Below are 20,905 nucleotides of genomic sequence, written 5' to 3'. Positions count from 1 at the left end.
TGTACTATGGGTTATTAAATGTTTTCTACCGAAACTTGAAAACATTTTTGTTAAAAATTTCAAAATTAAAAACAACAACAACAATGACAAGTGACTTCAGTGGTGGTCCAGTGGTTAAGAATCCGCCTGCCAATGCAGGGGGACATGGGTTCAATTCCTGGTCTGGGAGGATCCCACATGCTGCAGAACAACTAAGCACACAAGCCACAACCACCGAGTCTGCGTGCCTTAGAGTCTGTGCTCCGCAACGAGAGAAGCCACCGCAACGAGAAATCCCACACTGCAACAAGGAGCGGCCCCCACTCACTGCAACTAGAGAAAAGAACACGTGCAGCAACAAACACCCAGTGCAACCAAAAGTAAATAAAATTTTTTTAAATCAAAAACCTTAAAAAAGCAGCTAAGTTCTGAGCTTATCTATTAAAGATTAAGGTTTCAAAATTAAAAATCTAAATTTTCTTTAGATATGTAGATACAATTTCCCCCTAAACCATCATATTCTAATATTCAAAATAAATATTCTAATATCAAAGTGAAGGGAACAAAAGAGTACATGTAGTTCTTTTCAGAGTACAGTACATAACATTTCAGAAAAGAGAGTAAACTTTGCAGAAGTAATTATGTGGGAAGTGTCTGTGGGTGTAGGATGGAACATGTACATGCCATAAGTCATAATTAATCATTAAAAAGGGATCTAGAGGTTACCGTTCAGCAAGCTTCCGTGCCTCTTCTGCCAAAAGGGTCATGTTGTTGGGGTCCCCTGTAGACTCTGGCTGAGTGATTGACTGAAGAGGAAGTAAACAAAGCACTGATCTCAAAGGAGGGGATTATTTATATTAATAAACAAGTGTCAAAATTAAATTTTTATCAGTATTATTTAGAGAAAGAATGCCTCTTTATTTAAGAGATCTTCAGTTAATACCAGCATCCTTGACTACAGATTATTATTTCTATTTTCAGCAGAGAATAAAGAAAGCTTAAATTGCCTAGAAGGACCAAAACTAGAGACAGGACCCAGATGTCCTTTGGTTTTAATTCAGTTTGGGATAACTATTTCAAGGCAACTATGAGCAATGTGGCTTTCTTCCTCCATGTTCAGAGACAAATAAAAAGATACAAGGAGTCAATTTATCTGAGGAAGCACTCCACTCCCAGTAAAAGACTTGCTGTGAATGACCATGGGACCCCCCCAGTCCCACCTCAGACTGTCCCCGTCACTCACCACATTGGCGATGGCAACCTTCGCTTTCTCAAGTTCTCTGGATGCGATTTCAATTAACTGCTCTGTGCTTTCTACCCGGGAACGTGCTTGTTCAGCCAAGTTTCCGGTCTCTCCAATGGTATTGCGGATATTCTGTAAACGGCTAATTTGGCTGAATAAGGTGTTATTCACTCTCTGGAGGCGATCCATCAGATTTTGGTCTACATCTGCAATAGCAGTGCAGAAGAAAGTTCATAAATTATCTGAAGGGGGGGCACATCATCTCATATGAAACCTGAGGCACTGCTTCTCATCACACTTCCAAATATAGCATCTTTCTGACAAGTTTCCCGAAGCCATCAGCAGAGCTGGTCAGTCCTCACCGTGCCTAGCAGAACCACCACTGTTACATTCAACCACGGTCTCCGTTGTGTTTAACTGGAGATGAACACACCATCTCTCCCACTTGGCAACGAGCCCCTCCGTTCCTACTCCACACAGCATCCCAGTCTTCTACAATGGCTGGCCAAGAGAAGACACTCAAAACATAGTCTAATGAAGCAAAGATTTTGACACTCCAGCACATCCAAGGTTGAATCATAAAAATACAATGTTGGTAAAAGCACTACCAGCCCTGAGAGCTGGACAGTTTTCTAAACTAGGAAAAAACTCAGTTCAAAATAGAAGTTGAAATACAGCACTTTAAATTCATTTTTAAAATTTTAAACTATGTAGACTCTTGCTGCACCCCACACATCCACGTAATTTCAGACTGATCTCTGTTTTTGAATAGTTCTTTGAATTGTTCTTTCTTAATTTTGCCCATTCAATTTAAACCTCATAGCTGTACCCTAATCAATCAAGAAACATATATAAGCCCATACAAAGATAATTCTGACATTATTAAAATTCTCACATGTCATAAGGTTATATTAATATACAGGAGTCATTAAGTCAATTTTATTCAAACTGACCAGTTCTTAATTCTGCATGATGCTAGTGTTGGTATCTGAATTTTCCAAGGTATGTAAAAGAGATGAGAAGTTGAAGTCAAGATCAACAAAGGAACACAGGCTTGGAAAATAGCATCTTGGAAGCAAGGTCACCCAATCAATATACACACAAAGCTGGTAGACTGCAAAATGCTCATCTAACTACAGAATGACCCTGTTCAGATATTACTTAAACAATTCTTTGACAACCCAAAGACTTTTAACAAAACACAAAAGAAAAAGCAAGTTGAAATCACAGAGAATCACTTAGATTTAGGAAGCAGCCAATGAAATTATAGAAGCCCCTTCCATTTCAAACTCCAAGAAGGTAACCTATTGATCTCTCTGGCCAGTTCTTTAGAGAAACAATAGTATCCCCCCAAAAGGGGAAGAGATAACCTAAGTGGATCACTTCAAAGCCCTCTAATTTCAAGTGTCCACATGTACCACATAATCTCCTTTCAAAACCGAAGAATAAACACAAGTTTAAACTACATATGAAAACTTAGGGAGAGTCTGAAAGGATAAATCATTATGAAGACATTCTTATTCTCAGCTAGTTTGAACCTAAGTGGGAAAAGTCAGCCAGGACTCAGTGGGCATGGATTTTAACCCCCAGCCTCACTCTGGTGGCTCCCAAAGCGAGCAGAAGCAGGAACTCATTATGCTTCCCATCCTTGAGGTGGTTCAGGGGGAAGTGCGGTGGCCATGGCTCCCATTAGAGCTTCATCCCACAGAATCATCCTCTCAGGCAGAGGAAAGGCTGTAGTCATTGTGGCTGAAAGGAGCCCAATGTGCTGTGGCCGCACCGAGGTGTAGAGCCTGGATGGGTGGCAGTGCCGGCCAACCTTGCTTTCTTGCCCCTTGACTGAGCTCAAGATGCTGGCACCAGAGCTGTGTGCCACACCCCACCTCTCAGGTGGCTGATCAGCGCTTAAGAACGACAACCCCACATTCAACTCTTCAACAGATATGGCAGGACAGATATGAATTTGTTGTTACAGGAGAATACGTTAATGGAAAAATGTGTGTCAAAATTTGAAAAATTAACATTCTAAAAAAAAACCCCACCATTATTTATACAGAACAGGAAACCCATAAATTCTTCTTAATCTAGGTTTAAGACTTAAAATGTAACAGCTGAAACAAAAAACATGTTTTTGACATCTCATTTTATTTTTCCATTTCTAAAAATTTACCTCATAGAACAATTTCTGGACTGTCCTACAAAAATTAAACAAACTTTCCCAAACCAGATATATCCAATTTCTTCCTTCTATACTTCAATCATTTTATAAAATCTTAGGGACATTTACAACAGGAAGTAAGCAATATATTTAGTTTTCGTTGACCCGTACCCTGACAAAAAGACTTCTCTAACTCATAGTGGACATGGAGTCAATAGGGAAGTTGATCATTGCGGCCCCAAGTGTATTAATGTTAACGCACACTTGCAGTGAATATCTGGCGAGCAACTGGATCTCAACGATGGAGAAAATTCAACACAAAAGTAACCTCAGACCAACAGTGAGCACCTTGATAGAAGGATTTATAAAATGCTTGGGTTTTAACATCTAGCCATTTTGATGTAATGGGAGAATTATTTTCTGCTTAGTGTATCTTAAAACAGTGACAAATTCTTTTCTACTTAAAATTCTTTTCTAACAAATAAAATCATTCATATTCTAAACATAGTTTAAAAACTGAGAAAGCATTTTATAAAACCATACTATTTAACCTTGAACTAAGAGCCACATCTAAAGATGGCCCACCTCACGGAAATTACCCACTTGTTTAACTTCGTGTACCTTTGACATCCTGGGCTTCACGAAGGAGGTCAGTAACTTCTCTCTCTGCTTCCTTTAGTCTATCCTCAAAGGCTTGATCTGTCACCATCTCATCCCCAGTTCCAAGGTTTGCAATGAGATTCTCTAATTCCCGGAGTTTTGCTCGATGATCAGCAACCTAGACATAATGAAAAAGGAAAAAGGAAAGGTAGAATGTATAAACTTTCCTGAAGAACTTGATTGTACTTCCTGCAGAAATAATAATCAAAGCGGTGCTCTATAAGTGTGGAGGTCTACATACTCCATGTATGTAAACTTTTAAGTAGATAACATGTGTAGTTTTTCCTCATTTCTCTGGTTTCAAAAGAAAAACTGTCAGGCTGATTCCTGCAAGCTGCAAGCTGATGATTCTCCAGTTCTGATCGCTCTCTCCTGTTTGAGATTACTTTCCTGATATCACCACTTGGCTCTCTGACAGGTATTCTCAACTTAACATCCAGAACTATACTCTTGATTTTTTTTCTCTTAAGTATGTATTCTCTGAATCATCTCCATCTCAATAAGTAGTGCCTCCAACTACCTTAAGCAAAATAACCCAAGATCTATCCTTGATTCTTCTCTTTCCCTATCCTGACCCTCTCCTATATCCTGCCTTGTTGAACACACATATTTATCTAATTCAGTCTAAGTTTTCCCTTTTGCCCTATTCCTAACCATCCAACTGCATGGAGCAGAGTGTTCTTGAAGTATAAACTGAATTTCCCAGCTTAAAACTCTTTAGTGCATTCCCATTGAATTTTGAATAAAATCTACATTTCTTACTCTGGTCAACATGGTGCAACATAAGCAGTCTCTAACAACCTCTCCAGTCTTATCACAGACCATTCCCTCTTTTTTCAGCAGGATCCAGATACCCTAGAGCTTCAAGGCCTCTGTAGCCCACGTTCCTTCTTCCTGGAACAGCCTACCTATCACTTCTCCTTTGGCTTGCTCTTTCTTATCCTTAAGATCTCACCTTAAGTGAGTTTCCACAGAGGTTTTATAGAAAGTAGTTCTCCCCAGTTATTCTCTGCATTCTTTCTTATACTTATCTCAGTCAGTATTTAGTTTTTATTATGTGTCTCCCAGTCGGCACTTGAGCCCTTGAGAACAGGGGCTGGGTCTATCTGGTTCACCATTTTTTCTCTAGAGCTGAGAGCATAGGAAGTACCCATTCAACGTCTGCTGAATGAATGAATGCATGCACTGTTGACAGCTGACCTTATCCTTCACCAGCCGGTAACAAGCTGGACATTCCTGACAGCCAGGCCAAGACCGATTGTAGAAATAGTTCTCTTCACACTGGTCACAGCGATTCCCCACAAAGCCTTCTCTGCATTCACAGCGACCATCATCCTTGCACTGGAGGGAAAGAGACCCCTCAGGATGACAGTCACAGGCTGCAGAATAAAGGGAAAAGGGTACATAATAAGGAAAAAACAGGAGTGCATTTTCTTTAAGTTCAGACTGATATCAATAAGCCAACTGTACTCTCATTATAAGTAGATGCTTAGTGAAAAACAGGCTGATTTAGGAGAATTTAACTGGTTATGCCTGCTCAGCAGAGAAGACAGACATTTTTAAAACAACAGTAAATTTTAAAGTAAAGTAAGCATCTTTTGGAGGGGGCACACTTCCTATGACTGAATAATTATACTAATCAGTCTATGAAGCAGAAATCAGTCCATTATAGAAAGTGCCCTTTTTGTGCACTTCCAAGAATTCATCTCTACCTTCATCTCTCCAACCTTTTAATTTTTCCTTTCTCTAAGGAACTAGAACACCCAAATGCTAGTGCTGATTTTCCATTATTTTGTAGTTTGTTTACTCATGTTGTTCTCTGAACGGAGTCAATGACCTATGCTGCATTCCACAGGAGAAACGAAGGAATTCAGAAAGCAAAAACCCAAACTGTTCTGCGGCCTAATTCCAGGCAAGTGTTTATGCCAAGGAGCAGCAGATGTGGACATGTAAGCGCACCAAAAAGGCCCCAAGGGTGGGAAGCAACTGCAGTCAGTAAGTCAACAAACACGTCTGAGCAGAGTCCCTCACAGCTTCATTATCTGCACGAAGAATGTGATCAATTAAAAAGTTTCATTAAGCACAGGAGGCGGCTCGGTAATCAAAGGGTAATCACTTGAAAATATGAAAGACCAGAAAAAGGAAGAAACAGAAACACTATAAAAGAAGACATAAATTGGGTGGTTGCTAAGAAACCAGAGAGACTTTCGGTCCTCCGAGTTTTACAAATGGATCATGTTTCTGAAATAAAGCATCTCTGAGGACTTGGGTATAGCCCTGACTGTGAGCCGTAGGCCTACATGGAGGCTGGTGAAATGTATTGGATTCACAGTTCTAACGGGAATGAGAGGGGACTGAAGACCTCTATGCCACCCACGCCCCTTACGTTTGCAGCCTTCGGGTCCAAACCCAAAGTGGTTGACCTCGCAGCGGTCACAGTGCTGACCGGTGATGCCAGGCTGGCACTCACACTGGCCACTGTGGATGTCACACTGTCCGTTGGTGGAACCCAAAGCATGGCAGTCACACCTAATAAACGAAGACATGAAAATTCTCAGGTAAGTAAAACAGACTTTCAGCAAACCTTTCTTTTTTTTCTTTCAGCATAGGACTGATACAATTTTGTATCAGAAAACAGAATGCTTTAATGATGACAGATGTTAAGGGTTATTATACCCCTGAGGTTCCAGTAATTTTCATGAGCTCTACTCAGATCTTCTTTTTCTAACCTAACCCACACAAATAATGCTGTTCCACTACTAAACCCACTTCCCACCACTCTCCAACCTGGCACTGCATGGGCGCTGGGCTGGAGCTTTGAAAATGGGAATTCTCAGCCTCTAAAACCCTAGAAGGTCCGATTCTAAACGTCTCAGAAAGGACTTTATAATTTGCATTTTTTTAAACAAATGTTGCTCAGGTGATGCTGACATAGCTGGTGCCACTGCCTTGCACTCTCTGCTCTCATTACTTCATTACAGCTCTCCAGCATCGCCTCTAAAGGGTGCCTTGCCTATTTCAGGCACTCAATTCCCGAACAAAGCCAAACCAACTGCGGAAATATAACTTACAAAAATGCACCTGTGACAATAAAAGAAAGCCGAGGTTACCCGCACCAAAGGCACCCGCCGCTTTACCTCTCACAGCCCTGCCCGCTCTGCAGGTTGTAGAATCCGGGGTCACAAGTGCCGCAGTCCCGGCCGGTCACGCGGGGCAGACACTCGCACTGCCCGGTCACGGGGTTACAGCTGCTCTGCTGTTTCACCGTCCCGTAGGGGTTGCAGTCACAGGCTACGGCAGGAAGACACAGACAGCAAAAGATGCACATCACCCAGAGGAACGCTCAAGTGTAAACGACACAAACAGTCTTTCGACTCATGCTGTCCAATACAGCAGTCACCGGTCACCGGACGGAGATGCGCTGCCAATGTGAAACACACACTCAACTTGGAAGAAGCAGTGTGGGAAAAAACAACGTACATCTCAACCATTTATATTGATCACTTGCTGAGATGATAATATGTTAGATATGGCAAATAAAATACAATGTCAAAATTAACTTAACCTGCTTCTCTTTATTGTACTGTATCTACTAGAATAATTTAAATTACGTGAGTGGTTCGCACTATACCTCTATGCAACAGCGCTGCATTAGACCAAGACAACTGTAAATATTTAAAGAGACCATGAAGTGACGCTCAGGATGAATAAGTGCAACTGCGAGAGGATTTGGCTGATGGCTGGTTACCTTTGCATTTGTCTGCTGGATTGGGAGCCAGGGGATTTCCAAAAAATCCATCTTTGCAGCGGTCACAGTAGAAGCCGGCCGTGTTATAGATGCACTTCAGGCATTCTCCCGTCAGGCGGTTGCAATTCCCAACTGCATTGGGATCGATGTTGTCATTGCACTGGCACAGGCGGCAAAGCCTCACGGGGCCGTTACTACCCAGAGGGTCTCCGAAGTAGCCGTCATCACAGAGCTCACATCTCTTACCTGCGTGTGAGACAATCTGATGTTACCAGAGAAAGGCCTTAGATGTTTCTACTGCCACTGGTTACAGACAGCCTGGAGCAATCACCAGGCACAATGCTACCCGGTGCCATGGACACAGCACCAGCCTAGGAGAGAAGACCTGGGCTGCAGCTCTGGCATGGTGCCTGGCCACTGGGGTGACCTTGGACACATCTCCATTTCTTCAGAAAGACAGCACCCAGTTTGCCTCTTTCTCCAGCCTTTGAGGATTAACTGAAATCATGCCCTAAGAGTGCTTTATAAATGAGGCTTCACTAAACTTTCCAGCCCCAAGGGTTGGCACATTCACCTGTGCTTGTTTTTGTCAATAACATTGAGAAAACTGAAAGATGACACTTTTTATAAACATGATTTTTAAAAAAATATTTATTTGGCTGTGCTGGGTCTTAGTTGCAGCACACGGAATCTTTTGTTGAGGCGCATGAACTCTCTAGTTGCAACGCATGGGCTTAGTTGCTCTGTGGTGTGTGGGACTTAGTTCCCCAACCAGGGATTGAACCCATGTCTCTTGCATCAGAAGGCAGATTCTTTACCACTGGACCACTGGGAAGTCCCTGAAAATGACTCTTCATATCATTCATTCCCTATACAACAGAGTTGAAAAAGTGATAGTCACTCAGTCATGTCTGACTCTTTGCGACCTCATGGACTATAACCCACCAGGCTCCCCTGTCTACGGAATTCTCCAGGCAAGAATACTGGAGTGGGTTGCCAGTCCCTTCTCCAGAAGGTTTTCCTGACACAGTGATCGAATCTGGGTCTCCTGCATCATAGGCACATTCTTTACCATTTGAGCCACCAGGGAAGTCCCATATAGCTGGTTTGGCAGGATCATTTTCTTAAAACATAAAAGGAATCTACTAATCCTTGTGTGAGCAGTGTCAGCCAGCACAGAAGAGACCTCAGAGATCATCATTTGCTACTCATTCTTATTATGAAGAAAGGAACAGACAAGCTAAGAAATTTGCCCACAACCAAGCAACTAATAATAAAAGAGACAGAACTAGCATTCAGGACTCTTCCCACTACATTAAACTCACTGCTCCTCATCCTTCCCTTTTCCACTTGCTCACCATTATCAGCTCAAGTTGTGTTTTGGTATCTTTGTACCAAACTGGGCCTAAATTAGCCTAAACTTCTTTTGGAGAAACAGAGGTTTGTTCATTTACTCATCCCTTTAATACTGTCTGAGCATCTATCATGCACAGACTGTTCTAGGGTTGTCCAGGGCAACGTGGAGAACAGGGTGGATGAGGTCTCTCCTCTCACAAGACTTGTGCTGCCCCTGAGGCAGATGAGTTCACAGACAAACAAACAAGACCACATCAGACAGCGACACGCATAAAAAAGTTAAAACAGAAAATATGATAAGAGAGATAGGTCAAGGGTTACTTCATATTGGGTGGTTCCTCTGTAAGAGGAGCTAACTGGGATGACAATGGAGAGACACAAGAAATAAACCATGATAATATCCAAGGGAAGAATGTTCCAGAAAAGCAAGATGAGCTTGTAGAAGCAGTAAGAGCAGCCATGTAGGGCACAGTAAGGAAACGGGGTTTAAATTAAAGTGCAATGCGGTGCTATTGGGGGAGGGGGTGTTTCTAAGTGATGAGATCTGAGTCACATTTTATTTATTTATTTATTTTTCTGAGTCACATTTTAAAAGTATCATTTTGGCTGCTATATGGGGAATGGGTTGTAGGAGAGCAGAGTGAAGCATGGAGGCAAATTAGGAGGCTATCTCAGGTGAGAGATGACCGTGGTGTCAGACAGGGTGGTTACCAGTGAAAGTGGTGAAGAGTGGTCAGATTTGAGATAATAACACCTTCTGGCTGACTCCTAGAAAATGAAAGAAAGAAGAGTCAAGGATAAGCCTAGGATTTTAGCTTGAGCAAATAGGTAGATGGAGATAAAGACTAGGGAAGGAACAGAGTCAGAACTGAAGACAATCAAAGACCTAGCTTGGATTTGCTTAAATTTGAGATTCCTTTAGCTGTCTGATTCAAAATCACAACAGAAAAGATTTGGCACCTTCAAACTAACAACACTTGAGCAGAGTTAAGAAAGACAGCATCTACAGAAGGCAGGGGAGGGTGCTGAGACATCTCAAGTAGAGTGTAGCACTTGGGATAGTAATGCAGGGGTCCATAACCTGGACCTCAGGGGGTGAGCAGTTACCAGAACCTAATAGTTTCTAACTTTATCAGAAAGAGCTGCTTGGAGAAGGTCACCTGCCAAGAGCCGAAAGACCCTTCAGAGACAGGGCCTTGGAATACATACTCTGCCCTCCTCCTCTTTTTCTCTCTGACCTATGTGCGTCCCACCAAGTGCAGGTGGCCATGTGCTGCAGCACACACAGGTCTCATCAGGGTGGAGCAGCGCAGAGCATAGATACGGAGGGGCAGATGGAAGGCTCCCCACCCACCATCCAGGTAGAGACAGCAAGTAGGTAGCTGGCCCTTGAGAGAGCAAGGTCAGGGCTGAAGACATGGATTTTCCAGCTATGGGCAAGGAGGGGCTTTTGAAGCCTAAAGGTGAGAGGTGCTCACCTAAGGAGAGAATACAGATAAGAAAACCCCAGGCTCAGAAACAGAAGTGATCGAAGGAGACACAAAAGAAGAGAAGAAAGGGAGAAGAAAACCAAGGAGAGGGAAGAGTCACAAAAGGCAAGAGGAGAAACTCTTTGGAGCAAACAGAGTAGTCAGCAGTGTCCAGTGCTGCTGAGACACCAGGTCAGACAAGGGCAGAAAACGGACCACTGCATCTGGCAAACAGAGACCAATGATGAGGTAACAGAAGACCGAGCTGGGGATGGGGCAGGACGTGAAGACAGGATGTTAAAAGGGGATGGGAAGCTAGGGGCCCTTTTGCCTCTGAGGTAAATACAACAGTTTCCAGACACGAGATCCTTCTCCAGCGTAGGATTAAGACAGTACTTTAGTTCTGCTTTTTCATCAGGTAATTTAGCTAGTTTAGATACGATCCGTATTTTATTTATTTATTTATTTTTAGATATGATCCATATTTTAAATGTCTTAGGGACTTCCCTGGTGGTCCAGTGGTTAACACTCTGCCTCCCAATGCAGGGGACACAGGTTTGATCCCTGGTTAGGGAACTAAGACCCTACATGCTGTGGGAGAACTAAGTCCGTGTGCTGCAACTATCAAGCCCGCGCACCGCAACCAGGGGGAAACCCAGACACTGCAGCGAAAGATGCCCTTGCCACAACTAAGACCTGACGCAGCCAAAAATAAACATTAAAATGTCTTAAAACCTGTCTTGACTAAAACTCAATTAAGAAACTTGCTAGAAAAGTCAAAACAGAGCTACATGGTACATAAAAGCTCTCGTTGCAAAATATCCTCCAAAGCTATAGCTAGCCTGCCCCTTTGTTTCAGAGTCTAGGATGTAGGTTCTAATCCAGGCTGTACTACTTACATGACTTGGGCAATTTATAGACTTCTCTTATTATCCTTCCCATACCAGGAGAGGTGTCTTTTTTCTCCTTTAGCATTCTTGAGTGCATTTCTTTATCTGAACTAACCTCACTGTATGAAAATGATCTCTGTGCTTCCCTCCATTTTTAGACCCTGGAGAGTAGGGACCCTCCTTTATTCATCTTCATAATCCCAAAGCCATGCACACAAACAATTTTGTTGAAAAAAGATTAGTATTATTAATTTACCTGAAAAGATCATTTTAAGTATTAAATGCAGAAGCGAATCATGCATGAAGATCTCAGTGACTATCATCAGTCACTCATATCCTTCAACAGTCTTCTAAGTGAGGAGCATCTTACTTTGCCCCTGCAAGTTCTATTCATTTATTTAATAAATACTCACACTCATTCAACAAACACATGCGCCAAACACTATTTCAGGTGTTAGGGATACAAAGATGAATAAAACAGAGCAAAGTCCCTGCTTCAAGGACCTTAACTCTGGGGATGGAAGGGGGAGATAAGTAATAAACAAATGAATACACATAAAAATATTGAGCAGCTAAAAAGTGCTATAAAAAGCAAAGCAGGATGTAGGAAAATAGAGTGATAATATTGTTTTTTTTTAACAGGTTCTGTGCTGGTTTCATGCAGACTTCTATATCCTAATTAACATCCTCAAGAACTGCTATAGATAATTTTCTTCAATCCAGGTGATACCTCACAAAACAAATGCAGCTGACCCTTTAACAATGCAAGGAGTGGGGGGGTTGACCGCCCCCCTGCACAGTCAGAAATCCACAAATAAACTCTGAAATTCCAGCCCCCACCTTCTGTGGTTCCTCTGTATTCACAATTTCACATCCATGGATCCAGCCAACCATGGACTATAGTACTGTAGTATTTACTATTGAAAAAAATCTGCATATAAGTGGACCCATGCAGTTCAAACCTGTGATGTACAAGAATCAACTGTATATTTCACAAACGTTCTGTGAGAAGCATTTAATTAGTGACTAATATAACATTTTCTAAAATCTTCTATGATATTCCATCTTTCCATAAGCATCCCAAATAATTTTACTTCACCATCTGTACTAGTTAGTATAGACATGAGAACGACTCCACAGTGCTTAACTGTTCAGCTCATTGACCAGTGATGTAACAATGAGTAGAGGGATCTTTTACCAAAATGCTGTGTTAAATGCTTCTGAGTGTAGACCCTGAATGTGAGATATTTACTATACTCTTCGAAAGCAGAGCAAAGGGTCCTAAGAACCTGGGGCAGTAGCACAGAAAGGATTCATTGAGGAAAACCATTCTGGGGAAGGGAAGTTGCAACTCAATCCACAGAAGAGTTAGGAGCTGGCTAGGAAAAGTGAGATCTGGGTAAAAGGTCCGGGTAAGCATTCAAAAGAAAGAACAGTTCATGGCAGGCCAGAGTCGGGTGCTCTGGGGGAAGACAAGACCAGGAGGCTTGGAGAAGAGGGTACCAGTGCAGAAGCAGGTGGTGGGGAATGAGGCTGGGGAAGTCTGTTTGTAAGAGACTCTGCCGGGCCGCTGTTTGGTTTTTTTTAATAAACGACAACAACAAAAAGAAAAGTTAAAAATATGAAATTCTATACTAACCTCTACTTCTCATTTCCTCAACTGCCTTAAGCGAATGACTGGCTCTCCCTGCGTGGCACAGCCTGGCGCTCAGTGTGGGGTCAGGGGGAGGAGTGGAAGGAAGGTAGAGTGTTTTCATGGTTCCCAATAATTAAAGAGTGTTTTTGATGAGACAAGAGAGATGCAGATTATGAGCTCGGTGCTTCAGTTGTTCTGTTTATGTTCACGCTCTGTAGCAATATTTTTTGAACAAACAGCTTATAGTGGAGTCAAAGGCTGGAAGGCTGGCCAGAACCTCTCTTATTACATGAAGGCTAAAGTCAGTGGAAGAAGGGGAACTGTCACCTGTGAGCCCCAGTCTCCTCTGTCAACCAGCACAGGCAGCTCCTTGAGCAGCTAGCAAAGATCTACTTCAGTGTTCTTATAAAAAGAAAGAAGCTCAGAGAATGGGAACAGAGGTATATATTCAAAGCTATAAAAATATTTTATTCCCAACTAAATGTGATGGGCTCTGATACATTTGAAACAACTATTTAGAGAAAAAAATTTTTAAATGCCGCTTTACATCAAGAATCACTGGGCGCTCACAAACTGAAAATCTTTGAACCACATCTTATAAGAGAGTATGTTGTAGTAAATCATCATCGTTGGCACCTGAATGCCTGGGTTGAAATTCCAGCTCCTTCAATGACCAGCCATCCATCTTTGGACAGGTAACTTAATTGTGCCTCAGTGTTCTTAGCTATAAGCTGAGGATGGACTTCCCTGGTGGTCCAGTGGTTAAAAATCTGCCTTGCAATGCCAAGGATGTGGATTCGATCCCTGCTCAGGGAAACTAGGACCTGATGCAACCAAATAAATATTGGTGGCTGAGTGGTAAAGAATCTGCCTGCCAACGCAGGAGACTCGAATTGGAACCTTGGGTCAGGCAGACCCCCTGGAGGAGGAAATGGCAACCCACTCCAGTATTCTTGCCTGGAGAATCCCACAGACAGAGGAGCCTGGTGGGCTACAGTCCATGGATTCACAAAAGAGTTGGACACCCCTTGGCGACTAAACAGCAATGAACAACCTGAGGATAATACAAGAAGCTATCTCAGAGGGCTGTGAGGATTAATGAGGCAGTATATGTTAAAGTACTTAGAAAAGCACCTGGCCATAATTATTACATCAGCTGTTATTAATATCATATATGCATTTTATGAATCCATAATAAACCTGTTTCCGACAAAACTTTTGCTACTGGGAAAACTAATCATGAAACCAAACCAGAAAAACCCTAACCTCCAAAGCCCGTCCTTCCCAGGTGCTCTGCGGGTAGAGCCGACTCACCGGTCGTTCCGGTAGGACAGTTGGTGCACACCACCTCCTGGGTCTTAGGGACCACGGCACAGCTGGAGCCCCCGGGACATGGACAGGGCTGGCAATCGAAGGAGGTGCCCGCGGTCGAGTCTCCATAGTAGCCATCGCTGCACTTCTCACAGTGGGGCCCGGCCGTGTTGTCTCTGCAGTTACAAACACCTATTTGGAGAGCAGGTGTTGAGAAGGAGGCACGTGTCCAAGCGAACAAGACAGTGAGCATTCCTGACCCGCCTGCTGAGGAGAACTGAGGTCTAGCAGTCCCCAGAGGCCACCGTCTCACCTGTCTCAGGGTCACAGGTCTCGCTGTGCCCGTTGCAGGTGCAGAGCACACACGGACTGTATGGGCCAAGGCTCGGGGTTTCTCTTCGGTAACCCGAGAGGCACATCTCACAAAACTGCCCTCCATATCCCACGGGACAGGTGCAGGACTCCACCCAAGTTGCAGGGACCCCAGGCCCAGGACGAGCGCTTGACAGGGTGACATCATCCAAATAGCCAGCACCTGTGTGTGGAGGAGGGAAAGAGGATCACTGAACTGGCTTCCGTTTTCCAAAACTTCATGAAAATTCATCAGTGCTAAAGGATAGATTCAAAATTTCAGAGACAGCCAACCATTTGTTTAATTTATCTACTGGAGAAGATAACTAGAAAATACCACTTAGATCAATTATGTGGTACCTGGTGCTAAGTATCTGGAATGGCAGTATATCAAACTCTTATTTTTTAAACACACACACACACACACACACACACACACAGACATGCACACAGAAATTTCATTTTTACAGTTCTCCCAATCTGATCCCCTGGAGAAGGAAATGATAACCCACTCCAGTATTCTCACCTGGGAAATCCCATGGACAGAGGAGCCTGGAGGGCTACAGACTCTTTGCGGGAGTCACAAAGAGTTGGACATGAGTGAAGTGACTTAGCACACGCACCCAATCACCAAAGTGAAAAACGAAAAGCACTGGGCAATGATCTGGAGCAAGAAGAGATGGAAGAATTTGGGAACAGGAAGAGTCTAAGGCTACAGCCACGAAGCCATGCTTCTGTTCTTCTGCCACAAAAGCAGGCAGTGATCATAGAGTTTAAGGGTTGGAAAGCAGCGAAAGCACCTGTCAGTAAGGACCACGCAACTGTATTTTTTGCCCTGCATAAAATAGCAGAAATAATTAAACAAGTTCGAATAATCAGGGCTACTTTGACAAACATAATTACTCCAGAGCCATAATGCCATTATGCCATATATCATAACACTTTCTTGTTTTCAAAAGAAAATAAAAATAGAGAGAGCCCTATATTGGCTTAGCTCAAAGGTTCATCCAGCCTAACAGTGCATGTGACAGGCTCAAAAGGAACATCCTCCCGAAGGGCCAAGTTTTTATTATACCAGCATGTTTCCCTTTAATTTCCATCCCATTACTATCTCTTACAGTCTTATCTTTTAAGTGTATCTCCCCATGTTATGAAATATCACTTGTTTATATAGAAAATGAGAAACTGAGGTTAAAGGACATCTCTTATTTCTGCCTTGTACTTAGTTTAACTTTTAATATATTTATGGGCTTTTTCAACATTAGATCATGAAAGATATCTCCACTGTTAAAAGTGCTTCCAACTCCAAACATTCTTAAGTCTCCCCATCCTAAAAGTATTCTTCCTTCAGTCTGTCCCTAGTCCCAAATTAAAATCTCTTTTCCTCCCCTTAAAGCTGCACTTCTTAAAAGAATATTTTACTTCATCTTCAAATGTACTTGTAATTTAATTTACTTAATTAAATCATTGCAATCTAACTTGTTCCAACATTTCTCTTAAAATAAAAAGTCACCAATGATTCTTTAGTTGCCAAATAACAAAATCCAATTGTACTGTCTTTCTCAATCTGTTAACTTCCTTAAACTTCTTTTTTTCTCTTGAGTCTCAGATCAAGGTCCTTAAATAACCATGTTTCCAGGATTGCTTCTTTTCTCTCCCTACATTTTTTGTCATATTTCCAAGTTTAAAAATGACTGCCCATACGCTGACAACTCTTTGATTCTAAATCTCCAGCCCCAACTAAGTCCCATCCACATTTCTAACTACTTATAAGACATTGTCATTTGGATATTCATGCAGGCACCTCAAAAATCAACACATCCAAGCTGCTGATGCCACACCAGTGCTCTGATTCCTCTCCCCCAGCATTCTCTACCTTTCTACAGAAATAGGTCCTTATTCTAAAAAATTACAGGAAAACAATTTAAAGGCACACTTAAAAACAGCTTTGTTTATCTAAAATTATAACAAACGTTCATTCAGTAAATTTTAACTTTTCATCGTTTAGCTAAAAGGGCTTGATAATTGATTTAGTTAAAAGGGCTTGATAATTACATAGGAAGAAGTAAAAAGAAATGGAGGTTAAGTAATGTGAGCCAGTAGAACTATATTGGGATTCTTAGAAAAATCTAATTATATATATAATGTAACCTCAATAGGCTTACCCATTATAAGACAACACCATTTACTAATTTTTGGATAATTTTCTCCAGGTCCTTAAGAGAGGTTTCTAAATGCATTATTTTTATACACAATTCATGTATGATGAGGAAGTTTATTATACCACTTCTTTAGGATCAGGTTTACATTAGGACTTTAGAGATAAGCTTTTGATTATGGATCCTTTTTCCTAATCATCATCTTAAATGATTATCTTAATTATATTATAACTTACTTCTCTCACTGTATGTCCCACGAATCTTGATAGAGGTCAAATTGTTCAGGAGTTTCTGAAATTCGAAAGGGGTAAGAGTAGGCCTCCAAGGGTAATCTGTCGCTTCATGGAGCCTAGAGAAAAAGGAAGGGGCATGTTAACCTCTGTGAGGACAATTCTGAGAGCTGAGAAAGTATTTCTTACTCATCCATGCCACCCACGATGCACTGCTCTGCCGGCCTAACCCCGTCAGAGATGAGTCTTTTGGTTTGACCATACCACTGGAAAAGGCACAGATAAACGGGGGCAAGTGCCCTTTTACAAAGTCACATCGAGAACCCCAACGTTTCTCTTTAATACACACCTTGAGGCCTGAGGCGCTTAGATAAAGAACCACTTTTATAATTCTGGTCAAGTCAGATTTAATAAACCAAACTGTCTTACCTGAAGACGTATGTCACAGCGGTCTCACTTGGGTAGGAATTGCCCTGAGCGATCAAGGGCACAGACACTCTTAGGCCAGCTCCTTCAAGCACCAGGTCTTCTGCCGAGAGGCGAGTGTCTCGCCTGTCCACGCGGAAGGAGAAGGAGAAATTCTGACCATAACTCAACACCTGCTTGCCCAAGAACTTCGCTGGAAGGCAGACACAATGGTGAGCAAGAACATGAGGTCAGGAATAAACACACACACATACCACACCACAAGGTTTCCGAGCCTTACTTACCAGGAGCAATGAAGTACCTAGGAAAGTAGCTGTCTGAGATGACGGCAATATCCTGCCTCTCAGAGGACCACTCAAATGATGCTTCAGAGCCATCTCTTTGTTCTGCACGCCACCCATCCTCATCTACAAGCAGAGGATTAAAACACAAGTGCAGTTACCTTGCAAACATCCTGAATTCAGGTCCTCTATATTCCACAAAATATACAGAAAGTCATCAATGAAAGTTTTTGAATAGATGGAAGCTGTAACAGTGCCTATATATGCTATACCTCTGAAGCTGTATTTTTCTTTATTTTATATAACATTTATACTCACTGGTAAATTCTAAAACCATCTGTATATGTTTTCATTAAATTAAAAGCCAAACAAAAATCACATACATTAAAAAAAAAAGTGTTGATATTCTCAAAAACTCTTCAAAGAGTTACTGACTTTTTTAATACTGTAAGCCTAGGCTCAAAATTCTAGGGGACAGAAGGAAAGGTCTTTTACCAGTCTCAAAGGTAGAGGTTATAGAATAAACGCTGTAGCCAACGGCATTTGTACACACGGAAGAATGCCCAAAGCAGAAGCAGGGGGTGCACCCTCTAGGGTTAGATGATTCCAGATTAAAAAATCCAGGTTTGCATCTGAAAGAGATTAAGATACAATCAGGTATTTTTTGTATCTGAAATATGAGAGAAGACACAACGCAACCAGAGAAAGAATGAGCTACCTCTCACAATTGAAGCCTTCAACATTGTCTTTGCAAACACATCTTCCTGTTTCAACATTACATTCATCTATGCTGCCAGAAGGATTGCAAGAACACGGCCTGTTGGATGGAAAACGGAGTGAAACAATGAAACAAGAGGATAAAGAAATTTTGCTCCAAATCAGTCTTTTGTTTTACATGCTAATAGATTTTTTTTAAAAAAAGAAATACATGAAAAAGCAAAATGAATCCTAAAGTCATCTTTGTATTTGGATTTTATTTCAGTCAAGGACACCCATCACATTTAGACATTAAAAACTGCTTCATTTCTGTACAAAACAATCCTGGATCATCATTACAGCGAGAAGCCTTAAATCTTGGTGATAATTATTATGGGAGGGGGGAATGTTTATATAGCTGCAGATAAGCTACAAGATCTATTACTAAGAATCAGCTACACTTGGGTTCTGCCCCCTTAAAAAATCTTACCTGCATCCAGCCTCAGTGAGAGAATGGTACCCAGGCTGGCAACGGTCACACTTGTCCCCCATCACTCCTGGCTTACAGCTACATCTGCCATAGCTATCACACTGTGTACTGAGGGAACCTGAAATATAAAGCACTCAATGTCAACCACCAGAGAGGTAAGTAAAACTAATGTCTCAAAGAAAGAAAACTGGTAACTAAAAACAATGCTTGAAATTCAGTATGTAGATTGGTTTTCAGTGTCTAGATGGTAACCAAGAGAATAAAGATCAAATTTTAAAACAGAACTCCCTCAAAACCCATACCCCTTTAAACTATGACATTTAAACTTTTCAGACACACCCTAAGATGAATCTACTCATAATTATTGAAAAATACTAACAAATAACTCTGTACCCATGATAAACTGCATGCAAAATCAGTCACTGTGGACAAGTACAGGCTCCTTAGGGCCTGTGTCTAGAATTTAAGTATATACAGGCAGCAACAGCAAAAATAAAGTTCAAACTCCTAGAAAAGTAGAACAGACTAAGAGCTCTCGGCTCCTCTGAACACGCAGCAACCTGCTGCAGGAGTTTAGTCCTCTGAGGAGGTTAGACTAAACAAAATCATTAACAAGGAAGAACTCACGGAGCAGCTAAACAACCTTTTACAGTCAAAAGTTCAAATGGTCTCAACGATCTTACTGCTAATTATTTATAAACCATTACTCAGGCCAATCCCAGCTTTATACACACCAGAAAGTCATCTAAAGGTTCCACCTGGTTAAAGAGAGTTGAGGCCAATGCCAAATCGTTGACGCAGTGTAACAATATTCACTCTTCTGTACTTAACCTGTGAGAATCCTAAGGAAGCAAAGCTTTATTTCCTGGAGATACAGGAAATGCTTGTTGTGTCTCCCAACCCATCGGGCTGAGGCAGACCCTGGCTGTCACTTACCAACAGGACTGCAGTGGCAGGGAGAGCAGGCTTCCCTGCTCCCGAGGCGGAAGAAGTCCTCCCTGCACCTCTCACAGTTGGCGCCGTCTGTGTTGTCCCGGCAGTTGGTACAGTGGCCACCATGGCCCGTGGAACGGTATAGTTCAGGGTCAAAGTAGCATTCCTGCGATCGGCCATTGCAGTCACAGGCTGTTGGCCAAAACGTTAAGTCAGATCCACATTTTGAAGACTCAAACCAAACTGTAACTGCCCACATATCCATGACAGATGGTGGTGGTGGTGGTTTAGATGCTAAGTCGTGTCCAGCTCTTGCAACCCTATGGACTGTAGTTCCTCCGTCCATGGGGTTTCCCTGGCAAGAAAACTGGAGTGGGTTGCCATTTCCCTCCTCCAGGGGATCTTCCCAACCCAGGATAGAACCCTGGTCTCTTGCATTGCAGGCGGATCCTTTACCTCTGAGCCATGATAGTTGGTAGTAGAATAAGAATGACTACCAGATACATTTCTCATTAAAAAAAAAACAAAAAAAGTATGTCTATTAATAAAAGGTTTATAGTCAGGTTATCAGCTTACAAGGAAATGTTCATCCTTATAAAAAATGGTACTATCATAGATTAGCTGGTAAAGAATCCGCCTGCAATGCAGGAGAACCTGGTTCAGTTCCTGGGTTGGGAAGATCCCCTGGAGAAGGGATAGGCTACTCACTCCAGGATTCTTGGGCTTCCCTTGTAGCTCAGCTGGTAAAGAATCTACCTGCAATGTGGGAGATCTTGGTTCAATCCCTGGGTTGGGAAGATCCCCTGGAGAACGGAAAGACTACCCACTCCAGTATTCTGGCCTGTATTGTCCAGCAGATCACAAAGAGTCAGACACAACAGAGTAACTT

At 42.2% G+C, this 20,905-nt stretch overlaps 1 protein-coding gene across 1 annotated transcript in view; it reads right to left on the bottom strand.

The window, feature by feature from the left end:
• Positions 1-20,905, bottom strand: part of LAMC1 (laminin subunit gamma 1) — a 117,627-nt gene that overhangs the window by 14,405 nt on the left and 82,317 nt on the right. Inside the window, exons 5-20 of the mRNA XM_065936173.1 lie at positions 20,020-20,208; positions 19,084-19,201; positions 18,616-18,714; positions 18,393-18,529; positions 17,901-18,023; positions 17,620-17,809; positions 17,197-17,309; positions 14,764-14,985; positions 14,454-14,642; positions 7,789-8,034; positions 7,178-7,331; positions 6,427-6,569; positions 5,241-5,419; positions 4,002-4,158; positions 1,223-1,428; positions 706-785 (exon numbers count right to left, since the gene is read on the bottom strand). Of these exons, the coding sequence (XP_065792245.1) occupies positions 706-785; positions 1,223-1,428; positions 4,002-4,158; positions 5,241-5,419; positions 6,427-6,569; positions 7,178-7,331; positions 7,789-8,034; positions 14,454-14,642; positions 14,764-14,985; positions 17,197-17,309; positions 17,620-17,809; positions 17,901-18,023; positions 18,393-18,529; positions 18,616-18,714; positions 19,084-19,201; positions 20,020-20,208 (2,545 nt within the window). The remainder of the gene's footprint in view (positions 1-705; positions 786-1,222; positions 1,429-4,001; positions 4,159-5,240; positions 5,420-6,426; positions 6,570-7,177; positions 7,332-7,788; positions 8,035-14,453; positions 14,643-14,763; positions 14,986-17,196; positions 17,310-17,619; positions 17,810-17,900; positions 18,024-18,392; positions 18,530-18,615; positions 18,715-19,083; positions 19,202-20,019; positions 20,209-20,905) is intronic.

Source organism: Muntiacus reevesi, chromosome 5 (assembly GCF_963930625.1).
Source record: "Muntiacus reevesi chromosome 5, mMunRee1.1, whole genome shotgun sequence".
Taxonomy (NCBI): domain Eukaryota; kingdom Metazoa; phylum Chordata; class Mammalia; order Artiodactyla; family Cervidae; genus Muntiacus; species Muntiacus reevesi.
The sequence above is the reverse complement of the archived record's forward strand: the minus strand, read 5'-3'. Positions and strand labels throughout refer to the sequence as shown.